At 50.4% G+C, this 15,898-nt stretch overlaps 1 protein-coding gene across 19 annotated transcripts in view; it reads left to right on the top strand.

Moving 5' to 3' along the window:
• Mlxipl (MLX interacting protein-like) overlaps window positions 1-15,898 on the top strand; it is a 54,305-nt gene that overhangs the window by 19,736 nt on the left and 18,671 nt on the right. For 13 of the 19 annotated variants that reach the window (XR_015633867.1, XR_015633865.1, XR_015633866.1 and 10 more), the window contains 4 exon segments: window positions 6,024-6,130; window positions 14,602-14,684; window positions 14,834-14,923; window positions 15,303-15,347. Coding sequence is in view for 11 of the 19 variants with exons in the window: in XM_087577639.1 (XP_087433765.1) it covers window positions 6,024-6,130; window positions 14,602-14,684; window positions 14,834-14,923; window positions 15,303-15,347 (325 nt within the window). In the remaining 8 variants the exon portion in view is untranslated. 19 annotated transcript variants of the gene reach the window in all.

Here is a 15,898-nt window from a genome sequence, read left to right as displayed (position 1 = left end):
GGGCCGCACCCAACTCCAGCCCCACCTACGTGTCCCAGGGGAGGGCGCGAACTGGGGTCTTGGCCCAGTGCCCTGGAGCAAAGTTCCCGGGAGCAGAGGGACTAGGATAAATTATCAACCGAAAACAGTAGGAGAGAAAGGGGGATCGGCCGGCCTTGATCTTTCCTCTCTGTAAATACTATGCTTCTTCAGAGAGCCTCCTCCCCTTCGTAGAACCGCTGGCTGTAGACCGGCACCTGCAGCCCCATTAGGGGACCTAGAGCTGGGGTGGGAATTGCGGAAGAGCGTGGCCCACCGCGTGGCGGCAGAGCCGCGCGACCCCATTGGCTGGAGGCAGAGTAACCTTGGCCCACAAGTTCTGGCCTCAAGCCCAGGTCATGTTGCAACCTGATAGTTCAGGGCGCTGAGACCGATGTGGAAAGTTCAAATTCCCTGTCCCTTTCCCCCTCCCCCGCCCTTGGACATCATGAGACTGCCTGGGAAGGGGCCATCTAAGGTCTCGGAACACCAGAAGCCGCTCACACTGGAACAGTGTTTTAGTTATCAAAGACTTCCAATTATTGGAGTTACACGGAGGAGAGGGGGCTATCCCTCACCCTCCTCTCTCTCATTGAGTCTCACACTGTAGACTATTCCAGCCTAGAACTCGCTGTAGAACGGAGGCTGCCCTGGAATTCTGCTCTGGCTTCCCCAAGTGCTGGAATTACGGGCCTGAACCACAAGAAGCCCAGGATTCCAATGTTCCCCCAAAGGGTCTCCCATTTCCCGACCACTCCCAACTCAGGTTTCCTTTATCTATACATTCAATGCGATCTGGCTTAGAGGGCTTCCCAACACAGACTGTGGGCAGACAGAAGGAGAGCAGTTATAGGGAAATTGCTGGTGGAGGGGCAGAGGGCACTCCCAGAATGGCTTGCTCCCGTGTGAGGCTGCGTGAGGCTGCGTGAGGATGAGGAACTCCAGCTAGGGTGGAGAGCTCTGTTTCCCCCACCCGCTAAAGAACCAGACTATTAAATTCTCTTGAGTGGGATTTCTGAGGATACCCAAGGATGAGGGTAGGTAAGTACTTAGCGCCCTTGGTGAAGGAAAAACGCTCACCGTGGGCCAGGAGAGGTCTCTGTCAGTGAGGGTACTTGGTGCCCGGATTGGTGGCCCGAGTTTGTGGATTCCTGGAACCCACATCAAAGTGGCTAGAGAGAATTGATTCCATAGAGTAGTCTGATCTCTGACCTCCGTGTGCCACACACGAGCACCCCTCCCAATGATACATGAAAATAAAAACAAAAGCTAACACTCCATGCTCACGCTCATAAACCCTGTGTAGTCGAGCATGCCTGGAATCCCGGAACTCAGGCTGAGGACCAAGTGTCAGGAGGTCAAGTCTGTCCTCTACTGTGTAGGAATTTAAGGTTTGAGGCTAGCCTGAGATAATATGAGATCCTGTCTCACATAAATAAACCAATCCAAGCTCGGACTAGAAGATATCCAAAGAACCTCTGTGAAGAGGGGTTCTCTGAAGAGAAGGGGATTTCAAAGGGTGAGAATCTGGAGGGAGCAGCTAGAAAGGTGGGGGTGGGGCAACCAGGCAGGGGGTCTGGTGGTGGGTGGAACTGGTCGGTTAGTCAGGGAGAAGGACAGCCTGCAGACAGCCTACAGACACCCGGGCGCCTCGCCCCTGCCAAGGAGCTCCTCTGGTACACTGTGTTCCCTGATTCTGTGGGTGGAAACTCCGACAGCTGTAAACGGTCCAAGAAGGCCCTTGTCTAGGGGGTGGTGGCACAGCATTCTGCAGGCTGAGGCAGGAGGATGAGGATCCAGACCAGCCTGGACTACAGAGCAAGCACCACTCCCCCACCCCCGCGTTAAAACAAACAAGTTGGCAAAAAAGAGGGGCTTGGGGAAAAGTGTTTGCCTTGCAAGTTTAAGGACCCGAGTTCAATCCCCAGGACTGACAGTAAAAAAACAAACAAAAAAAAAAAAAAAAGAGTCTGGCTTGCTAGTGTGTGCTTGTGATCCCAGTGCTCAAGACAGAGATGGATAGCCAGCCAGTCACCTGTAGCTAGCCAGCCAGCCAGTTTAGCTTACTTGGTTGGCGAGTTCCAGGCCAAGGGGAGCATCTGAGGAACCATGGTCTCAACAAGCATATGCGTCTCCCATCCTCCCTCTCTCCCAGCTCGCTTCTCCCATTGCACACAGCTTTTGAACCCAGGCCCAAGACTTTTTGTACCAAACCAGACTCTTCCCCTCACACGCGTTCAACCAAGTCCTTTCCTCTTGACTTGGCTATTGTCACTGGCTCATCTCCCTCATCCTAGGCTACCAACCCTCTGAGGGAGCTGGAGGAGGACAGCAAAAGGGTAGGGTAGGACCCTGGGGAAAACAGAACCTAATGGTTGCTGGGATACAGACAGGGGTCACAAACTTAGGAGTGTCCCCCATTCACCCTATACCACAAAAGGAGCTGGCCCAGGAAGGATTAGCGTCCCCCACCCAATCATGTTTCCTTCTTGGACAGATGGTATTTATCTAGCTATGGGAGGTAAGGGACAGCCATCAGCTATTTGGGTAATGAAGCCTGTTGTCTCCTGAGGTGGCAGGCCCTGCCACCTCACATCCCACACCCTGGCGGCCACCATTAGCTCAAAGCAAATACTGGAGCTTGGAGACCAGAAAGGAGAGGAGAGCCAATGATCCATGCACTCAAGGTAGAACAGGAAGAGGAGGAGGAATCAGATGTTCGCCTACTCACCCCTAACGCAAGGGGAGCTACCGGGAGAGCAGGCCTTCTTTTGTGTGTGTGTACAGTCCTGAGGATGGAGTCCAGGTCATGTCCAATTCCTGGAAAAGCTGCCACTGAGGCTCACTGCCAGCCCCTCCCTGGGGGATTCTAGGCAGGGGCTCTACCACTGAGCCACACCCCCAGCACCTCACTGGGGAATTCTAGGCAGGTGCTCTACCACTGAGCCACGCCCCCAGTCCCTCACTGGGGGATTCTAGGCAGGGGCTCTTCCACTGAACCACGCCCCCAGCCCCTCACTGGGGGATTTGAGAAAGTGCTCTGTTGGCAGAACCACACTCCCAACCGCAGCCTGGCTTTCTGGAAGGCTAAACCTAAGAAGCTCTCTATTTGAGCGAGGAGTGGAAAGATAGGTCAGACTGACTTGGAGGCAAGATTGGTTTGTAGACCATGACGAAGGAAGGTTGGAAGGACTAAAGATGAGACAGCAAGGTGTCCACGACCTCGATCATCTCCATCTTGGCCTCTTGGGCCAGCTTCCAAGTAGTGATAACTTAGCCTATTCTCAGAAGAACCTTGAGAGTTGAAGTCATTGCTTACGCATAACCCCTGCGCACCATGCACTCAGTGGACCCCTAGGTTAAGGTCAAGGTTAAGATTCTATTTCTAGCCAGGAGGATGAGGGTGCATGCCATTAATCCCAGCATGCAGGAGGCAGAGGAGGACAGATCTCTGAGTTCAAGGCCAACCTGGTCTACGTAATGAGTCCCCAAACAGCCAGGGATACACAGTGAGATAGATGCTCTAAGTCTTACTGTGTCCCTTTGAAATGTCTCTTTCCTCCATGACCTTCAGGGAGACAGATCGTTTCATCCTATCTTTAAGAAATGAATGTTTGGGGCTAGAGACATGGTTTGGGTTGAGTAAGAGCACTGGCTGCTCTTGCAGAGAACCCAGGTTTGGTTCCCAGCACCCACATGGCAGCTCACAGATATCTGTAACTCCAGTTCCCGGAAGTCTGATGCCCTCTTTTGTTGCTAGTAATCACCAGGCATTCATGTGATACAGGTAGACACTATGCACATACAATAAAAACAAACAAAACCTTTCATTTAAAAAAGGTGTTAAGAGGGGGCTGGAGAGATGGCTTAGCGGTTAAGAGCACTGACTGCTCTTCCAGAGGTCCTGAGTTCAAATCCCAGCAACCACATGGTGGCTCACAGCCATCTGTAATGAGATCTGATGCCCTCTTCTGGTGTGTCTGAAGTGTACTCATATACATAAAAATAAATAAATAAATCTTTAAAAAAAAAAAAAGGTGTTAAGAGCCAGCATGATTTACAGAGTGAGCTCCAGGACAGCCAGGGGTACAAGAGAAACCCTGACTCAAACAAACAAACAAATAAATAAAATTTAAAAGGTATAAGAGTTGGGTATGAGAAACTGGTAGTGCACACCGGTAATCCCAGCATTCTGGAGGCAGAGGCAGGAGGATCCGGGAGCTCAAGGCCAGCCTTGAATACATACTGAGTCCAAGATTACACACTGAAGACTCACACTGCTCTATGAAAATGACACAAAGGCCCTCTGTTGGGATAGAGAGATGGCTCAGTGGTTAAGAACACTGGCGGGGTTGGGGATTTAGCTCAGTGGTAGAGCGCTTGCTAGGCAAGGTCCTGGGTTCGGTCCCCAGCTCCGGAAAAAAGAAAAGAAAAAAAAAAAAAGCTCCTTTCTCAGAGACAAAAGAGATTTATTTTGCATGATGATACATACTTCCTATAATTGAAGCATTGCCGATGCTGAGGCAGGAGGATTTCTTGGATATTTAAAGGGCTTTTTATTAGCATGTGTCAATCAAACAAGAGTGCATTTTTACGCATGTAGATAACTTATTTGGATTTCACTCTCTTGTCTTCTCCCACACCAGCTCATCTCCTTCCTCTTCATGATTCTCTTTAACTTTCATGTCTTACTTGAGGCAGGGAGGGCAGTCTTTGTGTAACCCTAGCTGTCCTGGAACTCACTCTGTAGACCAGGCTAACCTCACACTCAGAGATCTGCCTGCCTCTGCCTCCCGAGTGCTGGGATTAAAATCGTGTGCCACCACCACCTGGAATCATGTGTTACATTTTTTTTAAAGATTTATTTATTATATATGAGTACATTGTAGCTGTCTTCAGACACACCAGAAGAGGGCATGGGATCGCATTACAGATGGTTGTGAGCCACCATGTGGGTGCTAGGAATTGAACTCAGGACCTCTGGAAGGGCAGTCAGTGCTCTTAACCATCTCTCCAGCCCTCATGTGTTACATTTTTAAATAGCATGTATTTATTTAGTGTGTGCATGCTGCCTGCATGTGCATGTGTGTGCCTGTGTGTGTGTGTATGTGTGTGTGTGTTTTGTGTATGTGCTGGGTTACAGTGCATGCCCTGGTGTGGTGGTCAGAGGACAATTTGTGGGAGTTTGCTCCATAGCCTTCAACCATGTGGGTCATGGGGATCAAACTGAGGTTTTTAGGCTTGGCACCCTTCCCTGTCAAGCCATCTAACAGGTTCTTATACCTTCTCTTGTAGTTGTGGTCCAGTGAGTGTGGGGTTGTTATGGGTTCGTGACTGAGGGGTTCTTTAGGAGCACTATAGAAACCATCCCACCCTTTCCCGCACCCACTCACTGCTTATAGGATGGAGAAGGGCCTCTAGAATCTCTCTGCCCGTGAGATAATATGATTTCTAGTTCCAGGCCATCCTGGGCTACCTATAGAAACTCTTGGGCTTGACAGATGGCTCAGCGGAAGGAAGAGCACTGGCTGTGACAGCTCACAATTGTCTGTAACTCCAGTTCCAGGGGATCTGACACCCAGACATACATCCAGGCAAAGACACCAATGCGCACAAAAATAAATAAATCTTTTTTAAAAAAGTGAGCGAGAGAGAAATTCCCCTTACACACACACACACACACACACACACACACACACACACACACCACTGCGTGTGAAAATTCTTACCTTTAAGGCCAATAGACAGTGTTAATCTGAAGACAGTTGATAACAAGTGTCTGCCTTTGGATGGGAGGAGATGACCCATGAACAAAGGGTGGGGTCGTCAGGATGGCTATTTGATTAGGTTTAACCTCAGGGTAGGGATTCCAGGCATGTTAGATAATAAACAAGATCTGAGGACTGCGGAGAAATTGCTACCGTCATGGTAGGCTACTGTAAAATCCTCCGTCTTCTCTTTCCCTGCCCCACCCTGATAGTCTTTCCTCTCCTCCTGTCTAACAGCGGCAAGCTGGTGTCTCCCAAGTGGAAGAACTTCAAAGGCCTCAAGTTGCTATGCCGGGACAAGATTCGGCTGAACAACGCCATCTGGAGAGCCTGGTACATTCAGTGTGAGTGGGTGCCATGGGTCCCTTGGGTTTGGGGTGGGGGTGGGGCTCTATCTAGCCAGTGGGCTGCACCCGTGGAACCTAGAGCCAGCATCTACAGAGCACACAGTGCCAGCTTTGTGGGGGAGAGCAAGCTGTGTAAGGGTCCTTGCACCACCTCCAGCCTTCAGAGGGTCTTGAGGAACATGTGCCAAAGGTCGCTTTCTACTGTAGGGCACCCTGAAAGCTCTGAAGGAGGCTGTGCTATGGGTGCTAGGTCAAGATCCGTTCAGCAGTCCTTCCACTGAGTAACCTACTGGAATGTTCTGGTAACAAGAAGTCAGTTAGGGCTAGAAATGTGGCTCAGGGGTAGCACACCTGCCCAGAGTCCTCCAGCGAGGAGCTGGGAATTACTCAGTAGGAGAGCACCTGCCTAGAGTCCCCCAGTGAGGGACTGAGGGGATCATCCAGTGGTACAGTGTCTACCTAGAATCTTCCAATGAGCGATGGCTACAGGATGTGGACCAATAGTAATACACTTACTTAGCATATTCAAGTCCCTTGGTTCCAACTCCTATATCGTAAAAAGGGTACGGGGGCCTTTGCATACCATGCCGGTCCAATCGCAATGTTTAATAAACTAGGAAAATTCTGCCTGCAGCACTATCAGCCTTTCTCTGTATAACCTTGGATATACATAGACTAGGCTGGCCTCGAACTCAGAGATCCGCCTCTCTCTGCCTCCTGAGCGCTGGGATTAAAGGCCTGCACCAGCACTAGCCTTTCAATGAGCACCCTCTGGGTACCTGCTGTGATTTAGGCAGATGAAGTCCATAAAGCCTCCGGACTTGGAGTTGCTCAGATGGGTTCCTCGTCTCTGCATCTTACTAGCTGTGTGACGTCAAGCAAGTTGCCTGATCTCTCTGAACCGATTTCCCTATCTATCCCATGAGGCCAACATTCCTAACTTCTCATGGCTGGTGGGGTAAAAACAGATATAAGTGGGTATCTTAGGTTTTTATTGCTATGAAGAGAGACCGTAACCAAGGCAACTCTTTTTTTTTAAATTATTTATTTTATGTGCATTGGTGTTTGCTCCTCGTGTGTGTATGAGGGTGGCAGATCCCATGGAACTGGTGTTACAGTTTTGAGCTGTCATGTGGTTGCTGGGAACTGAACCTGTGTGCTCTGTGTCACTGGAGCTCCGAACCTGAGTGCTCTGAAAGAGCAGCTAATGCGCTTAACCGCTGAGCCACCTCTCCAGCCCCAGGGCAATTCCTATAAAGGAAGACATTTAATTGGGGCTGGCGTACAGTTTTAGAGATTCAGTCCTTTGTCATCATGGTGAGAAGCCATGGCAGGCAGGCAAATATGGCTCTGGAGAAGGAGCTGAGAGCTCCACATCTTCATCTACAGGCGGCAGAAAGAGACTGTCACGCTGGACACAGCTTCGGCAATGGAGACACAAAGCCCGCCCCCACAGTAACACTGCCTCTAACGAGGCCACACCCACTCCAGCAAGGCCACGCCTCCTAATAGTCCCCCTCCCAGTGGGCCAAGCATCCAAGCATGCAAACACATGAGTCTATGGGGGCCAGATCTACTCAAACCACCCCAGAGAGCCTAGCATGAAGTTGAGGTTCTGTGAATGATATGACAAGAGGAAGTTGCAGTCACGTATTTGGGGACAGCCCCCTCTGTGGCAAGGCAGTAAGCTCAAAGGTTGTGCTGAGCCTGGAACACAGCTCTGGAGGAATACACTTACCTTTCCTTTTACTGGCTCGGCTGGATCCCATCCAAGCATAGTGGAACTGTTACAATGTAGTTTCTGTTGATCCATGTGACCGACACTTGAATATATTATCTTATTTAAGACTGGAAAGATGCCAGCTGTGACGACGGACTCTACCGGCAGAGGCAGGAGGATCTCTGTGACTTTGAGGTCAGCTTTGTCAGCATAGTTAGTGAGTTTCAGACCAGCCAGGTCTACATAGTGAGATCCTATGGCAATCAGAAAAGAAGCATTGGGAGGGCGATGGCAACTTGCAAACACATGACAGGGCCACTTCAAACTTAGCAATCGGGGGGCATCCTTCATCTGTCCTGCTGCAAGTTCTGGGCCAGCCTGGACTAGGTGAAATCCTATCTGACAAAAAGGCGCGGGTGTCAGAACATTCTCTAAGTGACAGTTTTCATCCTCCCTTTTCAGCTGTACAGCATAAGGCCAGTGCCCAGCATCCCCCAGAGAAGGACCCACAGCCAGTGGGGGTGTGGCTCAACCAGAGAGCATTTGCCTAGACTCCTCCCAGTGAGGCTCGCTAGAACTACCTGCATTTTTGCATGACTTCTCTGGGTCTCTGAGAAGTTATCTGCCAGGCTCTAGGCAAATTAGGAAGCTGGAATGTTGTAGAAATATTTAATCCCAATCCAAGATTTCTACCCTGCCTTTGACCATTTAGTTCCCGGAGAAAAGACACACACAATCTTTATACCAAGCCTTACTCAGCACTAGAGCTGGGCAGTCAGCCTCTGCGCTATTTTTACTATTCTACTGATACCCCCGAGGTGTTACTCACTGTGTTTCATCTGGGATGCTCTTGACTCCTGTTGGGCCAGCCCTCAGGGCCATGTTCTCATGGCTCACCTAACCCACCGCAGCTTCTCTTCCATTCGCCTTCTTCTCCCCTTGTGGTTCTCCTCTGACCTCCGCAGGCCGGGAACCTTAAAAGACCCTGTGTCTCTTTGTCCCAGCTATTGGCTGTCCGCATCTTTACTCACCAATCTCTAGTGGGGAAGGTCACATAGTGTCACTTGGGTCTGTGTGGACTCTCATCTGTGGGGCAACCAGGTCTTAGGAACCATTAGAATACAAGCAGCACGGGGGCCCACCCACCACACTGGAAAGCTGTGGTGGGGTGGGTGGGGGAGGGCAGCTTCTCGCTCCACCTTGAAGGTCTCTTTTTCTTCTAAAGCTAGATGGGCACACATCTAGCATTGGCTCTGTTCATTTATCTTTCTTTTCCTTCCCTCTCCCCCCCCCACCCCTCCCCTCCCTCTTCCTCCTCTGTCCCCCTCCCCCTCCCTCTTCCTCCTCTTTCCCCCTCCCCCTCCCTCTTCTTCCTCTCTCCCCCTCCTCCTCTCTCTCCCTCCTCTCTTCCCCTTCTCCCCCCTCCTCTCCCCCTCCCCCTTCCTTCACCCCTCCCACCCTACATTTCTTTCTGTCTATAAGTATTCGGGTGCACATGGGAGATAAAAAGGCAAAAAAGGTCAGCCTTGGTTGTCAGTCTATTTCATTGCCTGGAACTAAGTAAGTTAGGCTTGCTGGCCAGCGAAGTGAGTCTCAAGGATCCATCCCCTGGGATGGCAAACATGCACCCAGCTTTTTTTTTTTTTTTTCTTTTTCTTTTTCTTTTTTTCGGAGCTGGGGACCGAACTCAGGGCCTTGCGTTTGCTAGGCAAGCGCTCTACCACTGAGCTAAATCCCCAACCCCTTCACCCAGCTTTTTAAAATATATATATCATAGGCATCGAATGTAGGTCCTGCTGCTTCCAGAGACCCTACTGATGGGGCCATCTCCCCGGCTCCTCCCTCTCTTCCCTCCTCCCTTTCTTTCAAAACAGGGTCTCATATAGACAGCTCAGGTCTCCATAGTAACCAAGGGGGAACCTTGAACTCCTGATCTTTCTCTACTTCCTCAGTGATAGACGATCACCACCGCCCACTGTGGGCTTTGCTTTCTTTTTTTTTTTTTTTTTTTTTTTTTTTTTTTTGGAGCTGGGGACTGAACCCAGGACCTGCGCTTCCTAGGCAAGCGCTCTACCGCTGAGCTAAATCCCCAACCCCTCTCCTCTTCTTTTGAAACAAGGTTTCACTATGTATCTCTGACTGTCCTGAAACTTGCTATGTAGACCAGGCTGGCCCCAAACTCAGAGAGCGGGCCTGCTTCTGCCTCCCAAGGGCTGGCATTAAAGGTGCACGCCACAATGTCAGGCCTCTCTAAGTTTTCCCTTTGATACTTAGTTCTCGGGTATGTCTGCGCATATGTGTGTGCCTTAGACGGCTCCTGGGATTTGGGGAGGTGGGGAGACTGGGACTGCTCACCGTCGTTATGAGCGTAGTGGCAACATGTTCTCATCTTAGAGCAAAGCCTGGTGCAATGGAGCAAAGGGAACCCAGCTCCCTCAGGCTCGAGTTCAAAGCCAGCCTCTGTAACCTACCGAGATTAGACCTCAAAATAAAAAAAAAAAAAAAAAAAAAAAAATGGGCTGGAGAGATGGCTCAGTGGTTAAGAGCACTGACTGCTCTTCCAGAGGTCCTGAGTTCAATTCCCAGCAACCACATGGTGGTTCACAACCATCTGTAATGGGATCCGATGCCCTCTTCTGGTGTGTCTGAGGACAGTGGCAATGTACTTATGTATAATAAATGAATAAATCTTAAAAAAAATAAAAAAATAAAAATAAATATAATGTGAGCAAGAGATGTAGCTCATTGGTAGAGTGCCAGCCTAGAATACCCAGGGGAGGGGTTAAAGGTGTGACTTAGATCACATTTGCAAAACATATAGGAGGTCCCAGGTTCAATATTCAGCCTGGTAATCAATTAATAAACCAGTTGGGAAAGAAAGAAAGAAAGAGAGAAAGAAAGAAAGAGAAAGAAAGAAAGAAGTTAATTTGAAAACTTAGGAGGCTAGAAAGTCAGGTGGGCATGACTTCTCCCCACTTTTAATTCCTGGGGGCTGGAGAGATGCCTCAGTGGTTAAGAGCACTTCTTGTTCTTGTAAAGGAGCAGGGTTTGGTTCTCAGCACACACATAGTGCTCCCAACCATCTACAACTCCATTTTCTTTTCTTTTCTTTTTTTTTTTTTCGGAGCTGGGGACCGAACCCAGGGCCTTGCGCTTTCTAGGCAAGCACTCTACCACTGAGCTAAATCCCCAACCTACAACTCCATTTTCAAAGGACCTGATGCCCTCCACAGGTACCAGGCGCATACACACACACACACACACACACACACACACACACACACACACACGGAAAACACTCAAATAAATAAACTTCAAAATATTTTAAATATTTAAAAAGGTGGGCCCCAGGGGTTGGGGATTTAGCTCAGTGGTAGAGTGCTTGCCTAGAAAGCACAAGGCCCTGGGTTCGGTCCCCAGCTCCGAAAAAAAGAAAAAAAAAAAGAAGATGAAAAAAAAAAAAAAAAGGTGGGCCCCAGCAGGGGTGGTGCACACTTTTACTCCCAATACTCAGGAAGCAGACGTATGCAGAACTCTGAGTTCGAGGCCAGCGTGATCTATATAGTAAGTTCCATGATAGCCAGAGCTACACAGAGAAATCCTGTTTGAAAGACAAAACAAAAAAAAGTAATTGTTACGGTAGCCCTGTTATATCTGTAGGTACTGTGGACGCTAAGGAAGTTCAGTTGGAATTACACAGAAAGACAGTATAAAAACTTAACACACACACATATACATAAGATTGCAGGCAGACAAGCGTGGTGGTAAAGATGTTCTCCACTGAGATTGACGATCTGAAATTGATTCGCTAACTCATATGAATATGGAAGGAGAGAAAAGACCCCAGAAAGTTCTTTTCTGACCTCCCTATGTGCACCATGGCACGCTTGTGCTCCTCTTCCCTCCGACACAAAATAAATCAATGTAATACAATTTTAACTCATCATAATAATAGTAAAGCTGTGGGTGGGAGAGGCTCTAGGTTTCGTCCCTAGTTGGAGACAGACACACAAGCCTATGGAGACAGCTTGGCTCACACACCACCGGCAGAAAAGTGTCATCTTCATCTCACCCAGCAGGGGGCGGTACTGCCCCGCTGCGGTTCTCTAAGTTCATCCTGGCTAGCCACATCCTTCCCCTCCCACGCTCCCAAAGCCTCTTGGTTTCTCCTCAGAGCTGCCAAGGCACTTTGCACCTCTCCCTGGGCAGGAGGGACTTTCCACTTGGCTTTATCTATCCCATGTTTGTTTTCCTTATCTCTCCTACTCTGAGCAGCCCTGATTTATCCCGGAGCCTCTCATTTCAGCATTGGCCCCTGTAAAGGTGCAATGGGTTAGGTAGTGAATGGCGCCCAGTGGAGGAAGGAACACCAACCTGGGAATCCCCCCCTGTGAGGGGTTGGGGGGCAAGGCGCGGTGACAGGGAGGATAGATGGGTGTTAAATAAAACCTGTCACAGCCATCTGTGCAGAGCACAGGGTCCCTGAGTAGGGAAGGAGACAGGCAGGCCCAGTTATTCTTGGATATGCTTAGTTTTTCCTGGTTCATGTCCTCATTCAGGAAGTCAGGAGGGAGATGCTCTATAACCTTCCCTGCTCTATAACCTTCCCTGCTCTAGGACCCTGCCGATCTACACACCCAAAGGACCGTCCCTTTGTCTTCTCTTCTTCCCCTCCACCTCCCCATTTTCTTTGTTGGTTCTCATGTAGCCTAGACTAACTTAAACTCAGGGTCACATTTTGACCTTCCTGCCTCCATTTCCCAAGTGCTAAACTTGTAGACATGTGCCATCTCACTGGCATGGAATTTGCAGTCTCCTCTCCTCCCCTCTCCTCCCTTCCCCTCCCCTCCCCTCCCCTACTCTCCTCTCTTCTTCCTTATCCCTCTTTGTGGTACTGAGGCGGAAACCCAGAGCCTCACAAATACTAGCCATACTCTATACCACGGAACCACGCCCCCAGCCCCTCACTGGGGGATTCTAGGCAGGGGCTTTACCACTGAGCCACGCCCCCAGCCGCTCACTGGGGGATTCTAGGCAGGTGCTCTACCACTGAGCCATGCCCCCAGCTCCTCACTGGGGGATTCTAGGCAGCGGCTCTACCACTGAGCCACGCCCCTAGCCCCTCCCTGGGGGATTCTAGACAGGGGCTCTACCACTGAGCCACGCCCCCAGCTCCTCACTGGGGGATTCTAGGCAGGGGCTCTACCACTGAGCCACGCCCCCAGCCCCTCCCTGGGGGATTCTAGACAGGGGCTCTACCACTGAGCTACGCCCCCAGCCGCTCACTGGGGGATTCTAGGCAGGTGCTCTACCACTGAGCCACGGCCCCAGCCCCTCACTGGGGGATTCTGGGCAGGGGCTCTACCACTGAGCCACGCCCCCAGCCCCTCCCTGGGGGATTCTAGACAGGGGCTCTACTGCTGAGCCAAACAAAGAAGAGAGAGTGTAGGCTATGGCTTCAGGATGGGACACAGGACAGAGATGGGAAGCTGGGGCAGCCAGGTGAGGAGGAATTTGGAAACCAAGCTGAGTCTGAGGGGTGTGTTCAGGACCCTGGAGACTGTGGAGCTACGGTGTGTTTTAGAGCTATAGCAGCGGTAATGATGAACTGTGTGCGTTGAGTCAAGGAGGTCCGTGCAAGGAATGGCTCAGCTAGGGGACACATGAGAAAGGATGGGGACAGTGGATGAACTGTCACGGATCCTGTTGAATTAACATGGTTGGACTTGGAGTGCAGAGAGCTGGCAAGGAAATTTTGCAAACTTTGGAATATTTGCAATTCAAGAAACAGCACAGAGCCGCCAGGAGGCAAATCAAGGAGAGGGCTCCTGGGGCTTGTGGAGGAGGTGGGTGCTGTACGGGTGGGGGGACAGGGGATGGAGTTGGGCCTTCTGGGGAGATACTGAGTTTCCAGTGCTGAAGATGGGATGGGAGAGGTGAGCACACGTGATACTCGTAGAACCGAAGCATGAGAAGAGTAAGATGGCCATTTCTTAGAGTAACAAAAGGAAGAGGAAAATGGTGGGGATCATTAAAGAACCCGAAGCTAAAGCAAGGCGTTGGGGGAGGGGTGGCCAGGGGGCGGTTTGAGATGATTCAGTAGTCAAGACCACTCACTTCTCTTTCAGAGGTTTCTGAGTTCAATTCCCAGCACCCACATCATAGCCATATCTAACGGGGTCTGGTGTGTAGATGTGTGTGTGAGGACAACATACATATATAAATATTAAATAAATAAAGTTCTAGGGCAAGGCTAGGCTACATAGTGGCTCCAGGCTAGCCCAACTATAATAAATAGCAAATAGAAAATAATTTACACAAGGCTCGGTGGTGTATCTCCTCTATACACTTCCTCAGAACCATCCATTGAGGATGGGGTGTGGCTTAGTGCCTGGGCTATCCCAGAGAGAGATTGAGGTGTGACTCAATAGTAGAGCTTGTAGAGAGAGATAGATGGAGGCAGGGAGGGAGAGGTGGCTCAGTGGGTAATGTTTCTAGCATGCAGGAAGCCCTGGGTTCCTTCACCATCACTGCATAAAATGGACATGGCAGTGCTCTTGGGAGGTTGAGGCAGAAGGATCAGTGGCTCGACGCCGTTTTTTAGCTGCCTATTGAGACCAGCAAAGAACCAATGTCTGAAAAAATAGATAAGTGTCAGGCAGGATTATAAAGTGTGGCATTGACTTCCAGTCTCGTGGGTTGGAGGAGGAGAGGTCTGGGTGCCTCTGACCTGGCCTTCTTCCCTCAGATGTGCAACGGAGGAAGAGCCCAGTATGTGGCTTCGTAACTCCTCTGCAGGGGTCAGAAGCAGATGAGCACCGGAAACCTGAGGTAGCTGGAGAATGGGCTGCCCACTTACCTGCTTATCCACCCAGAGGTTCCCTCCAGCGGTGGGGATTGGGCGTGAGGTGGGGTATGGGGAGATCTACCATCTAGGGTGTCACCCTTAGCACTGAGCCCCGACACCTGCCCTTCCTCAGGCTGTTGTCTTGGAGGGTAATTACTGGAAGCGGCGCATCGAGGTGGTGATGCGTGAATACCACAAGTGGAGAATCTACTACAAGAAGCGGGTCAGTGGGACTGGCACGGGCAGAGTGTCACCTTGGGTCTTAAGAACTCTGGAGGGGGGGGTTGGGGATTTAGCTCAGTGGTAGAGCGCTTGCCTAGCAAGCACAAGGCCCTGGGTTCGGTCCCCAGCTCCGAAAAAAGAAAAAAGAAAAAAAAAAAAGAACTCTGGAGGGGATCGCACGACCCCACTCTAACCCATACCTTTGTACCACCCCCATTAGTCCCAGCCTTGTAGCTCCACAGGGTTTCCCAGGCCCCCAAACCACGCCCCTCCCCTGGGTGGTGGAAAGGGGCGGAGCCTTGGAAAAACGGGCGGTCCAATGGGGGTGGGGGCTGACTCTGAGGACAGAGGATCCAGTGTACAACTTTGTGTCTCCATAGCTCCGTAAGTCCAGCAGGGAAGGGGATTTCCTGGCTCCCAAGCAGGTGAGTGTTCAGCAGGGAAGGGCACCTAGGAAGGTGGAAACTGGAGAATGGAAAATGTCTCCTGGCTAACCGAGGGCAGGGTCTGGACAAGGTGACTGGGGTGTCAGGAAAATGGGAGTGGTCTCTAAATTGGGTGTGGGTGATCTCTGCAACTTTCTCTTTTGGAGAAGATCCAGGTCGTGAGGAGGGTGGCGAGTTTCAGGCCAGTCTGCGTTGAATAATGACTCCAGTGCCAGTATGGGGAGAGACCTCCTTGTCTTTTTTTTTTAAATTTTTATTTATTTTACGTATGTGAGTACACTGTAGGGTGAGTACACTGTAGCTGTCTTCAGACACACCAGAAGAAGGTTTCGGATCCCATTACAGATGGTTGTGAGCCACCATGTGGTTGCTGGGAATTGAACTCAGGACCTCTGGAAGAGCAGTCGGAGCTCTTAACCACTGAGCCATCTCTCCAGCCCCGAGACCTCCTTGTCTTAAGAAAAGCAAGCAGGGGGCTGGAAAGATGGCTCAGTGGTTAAGAGCACTGAGTGCTCTCCCAGACGTCCTGA

The sequence above is a fragment of the Rattus norvegicus genome, chromosome 12, assembly GCF_021556685.1.
Source record: "Rattus norvegicus strain SHRSP/BbbUtx chromosome 12, alternate assembly SHRSP_T2T, whole genome shotgun sequence".
Taxonomy (NCBI): Eukaryota; Metazoa; Chordata; class Mammalia; order Rodentia; family Muridae; genus Rattus; species Rattus norvegicus.
The sequence above is the reverse complement of the archived record's forward strand: the minus strand, read 5'-3'. Positions and strand labels throughout refer to the sequence as shown.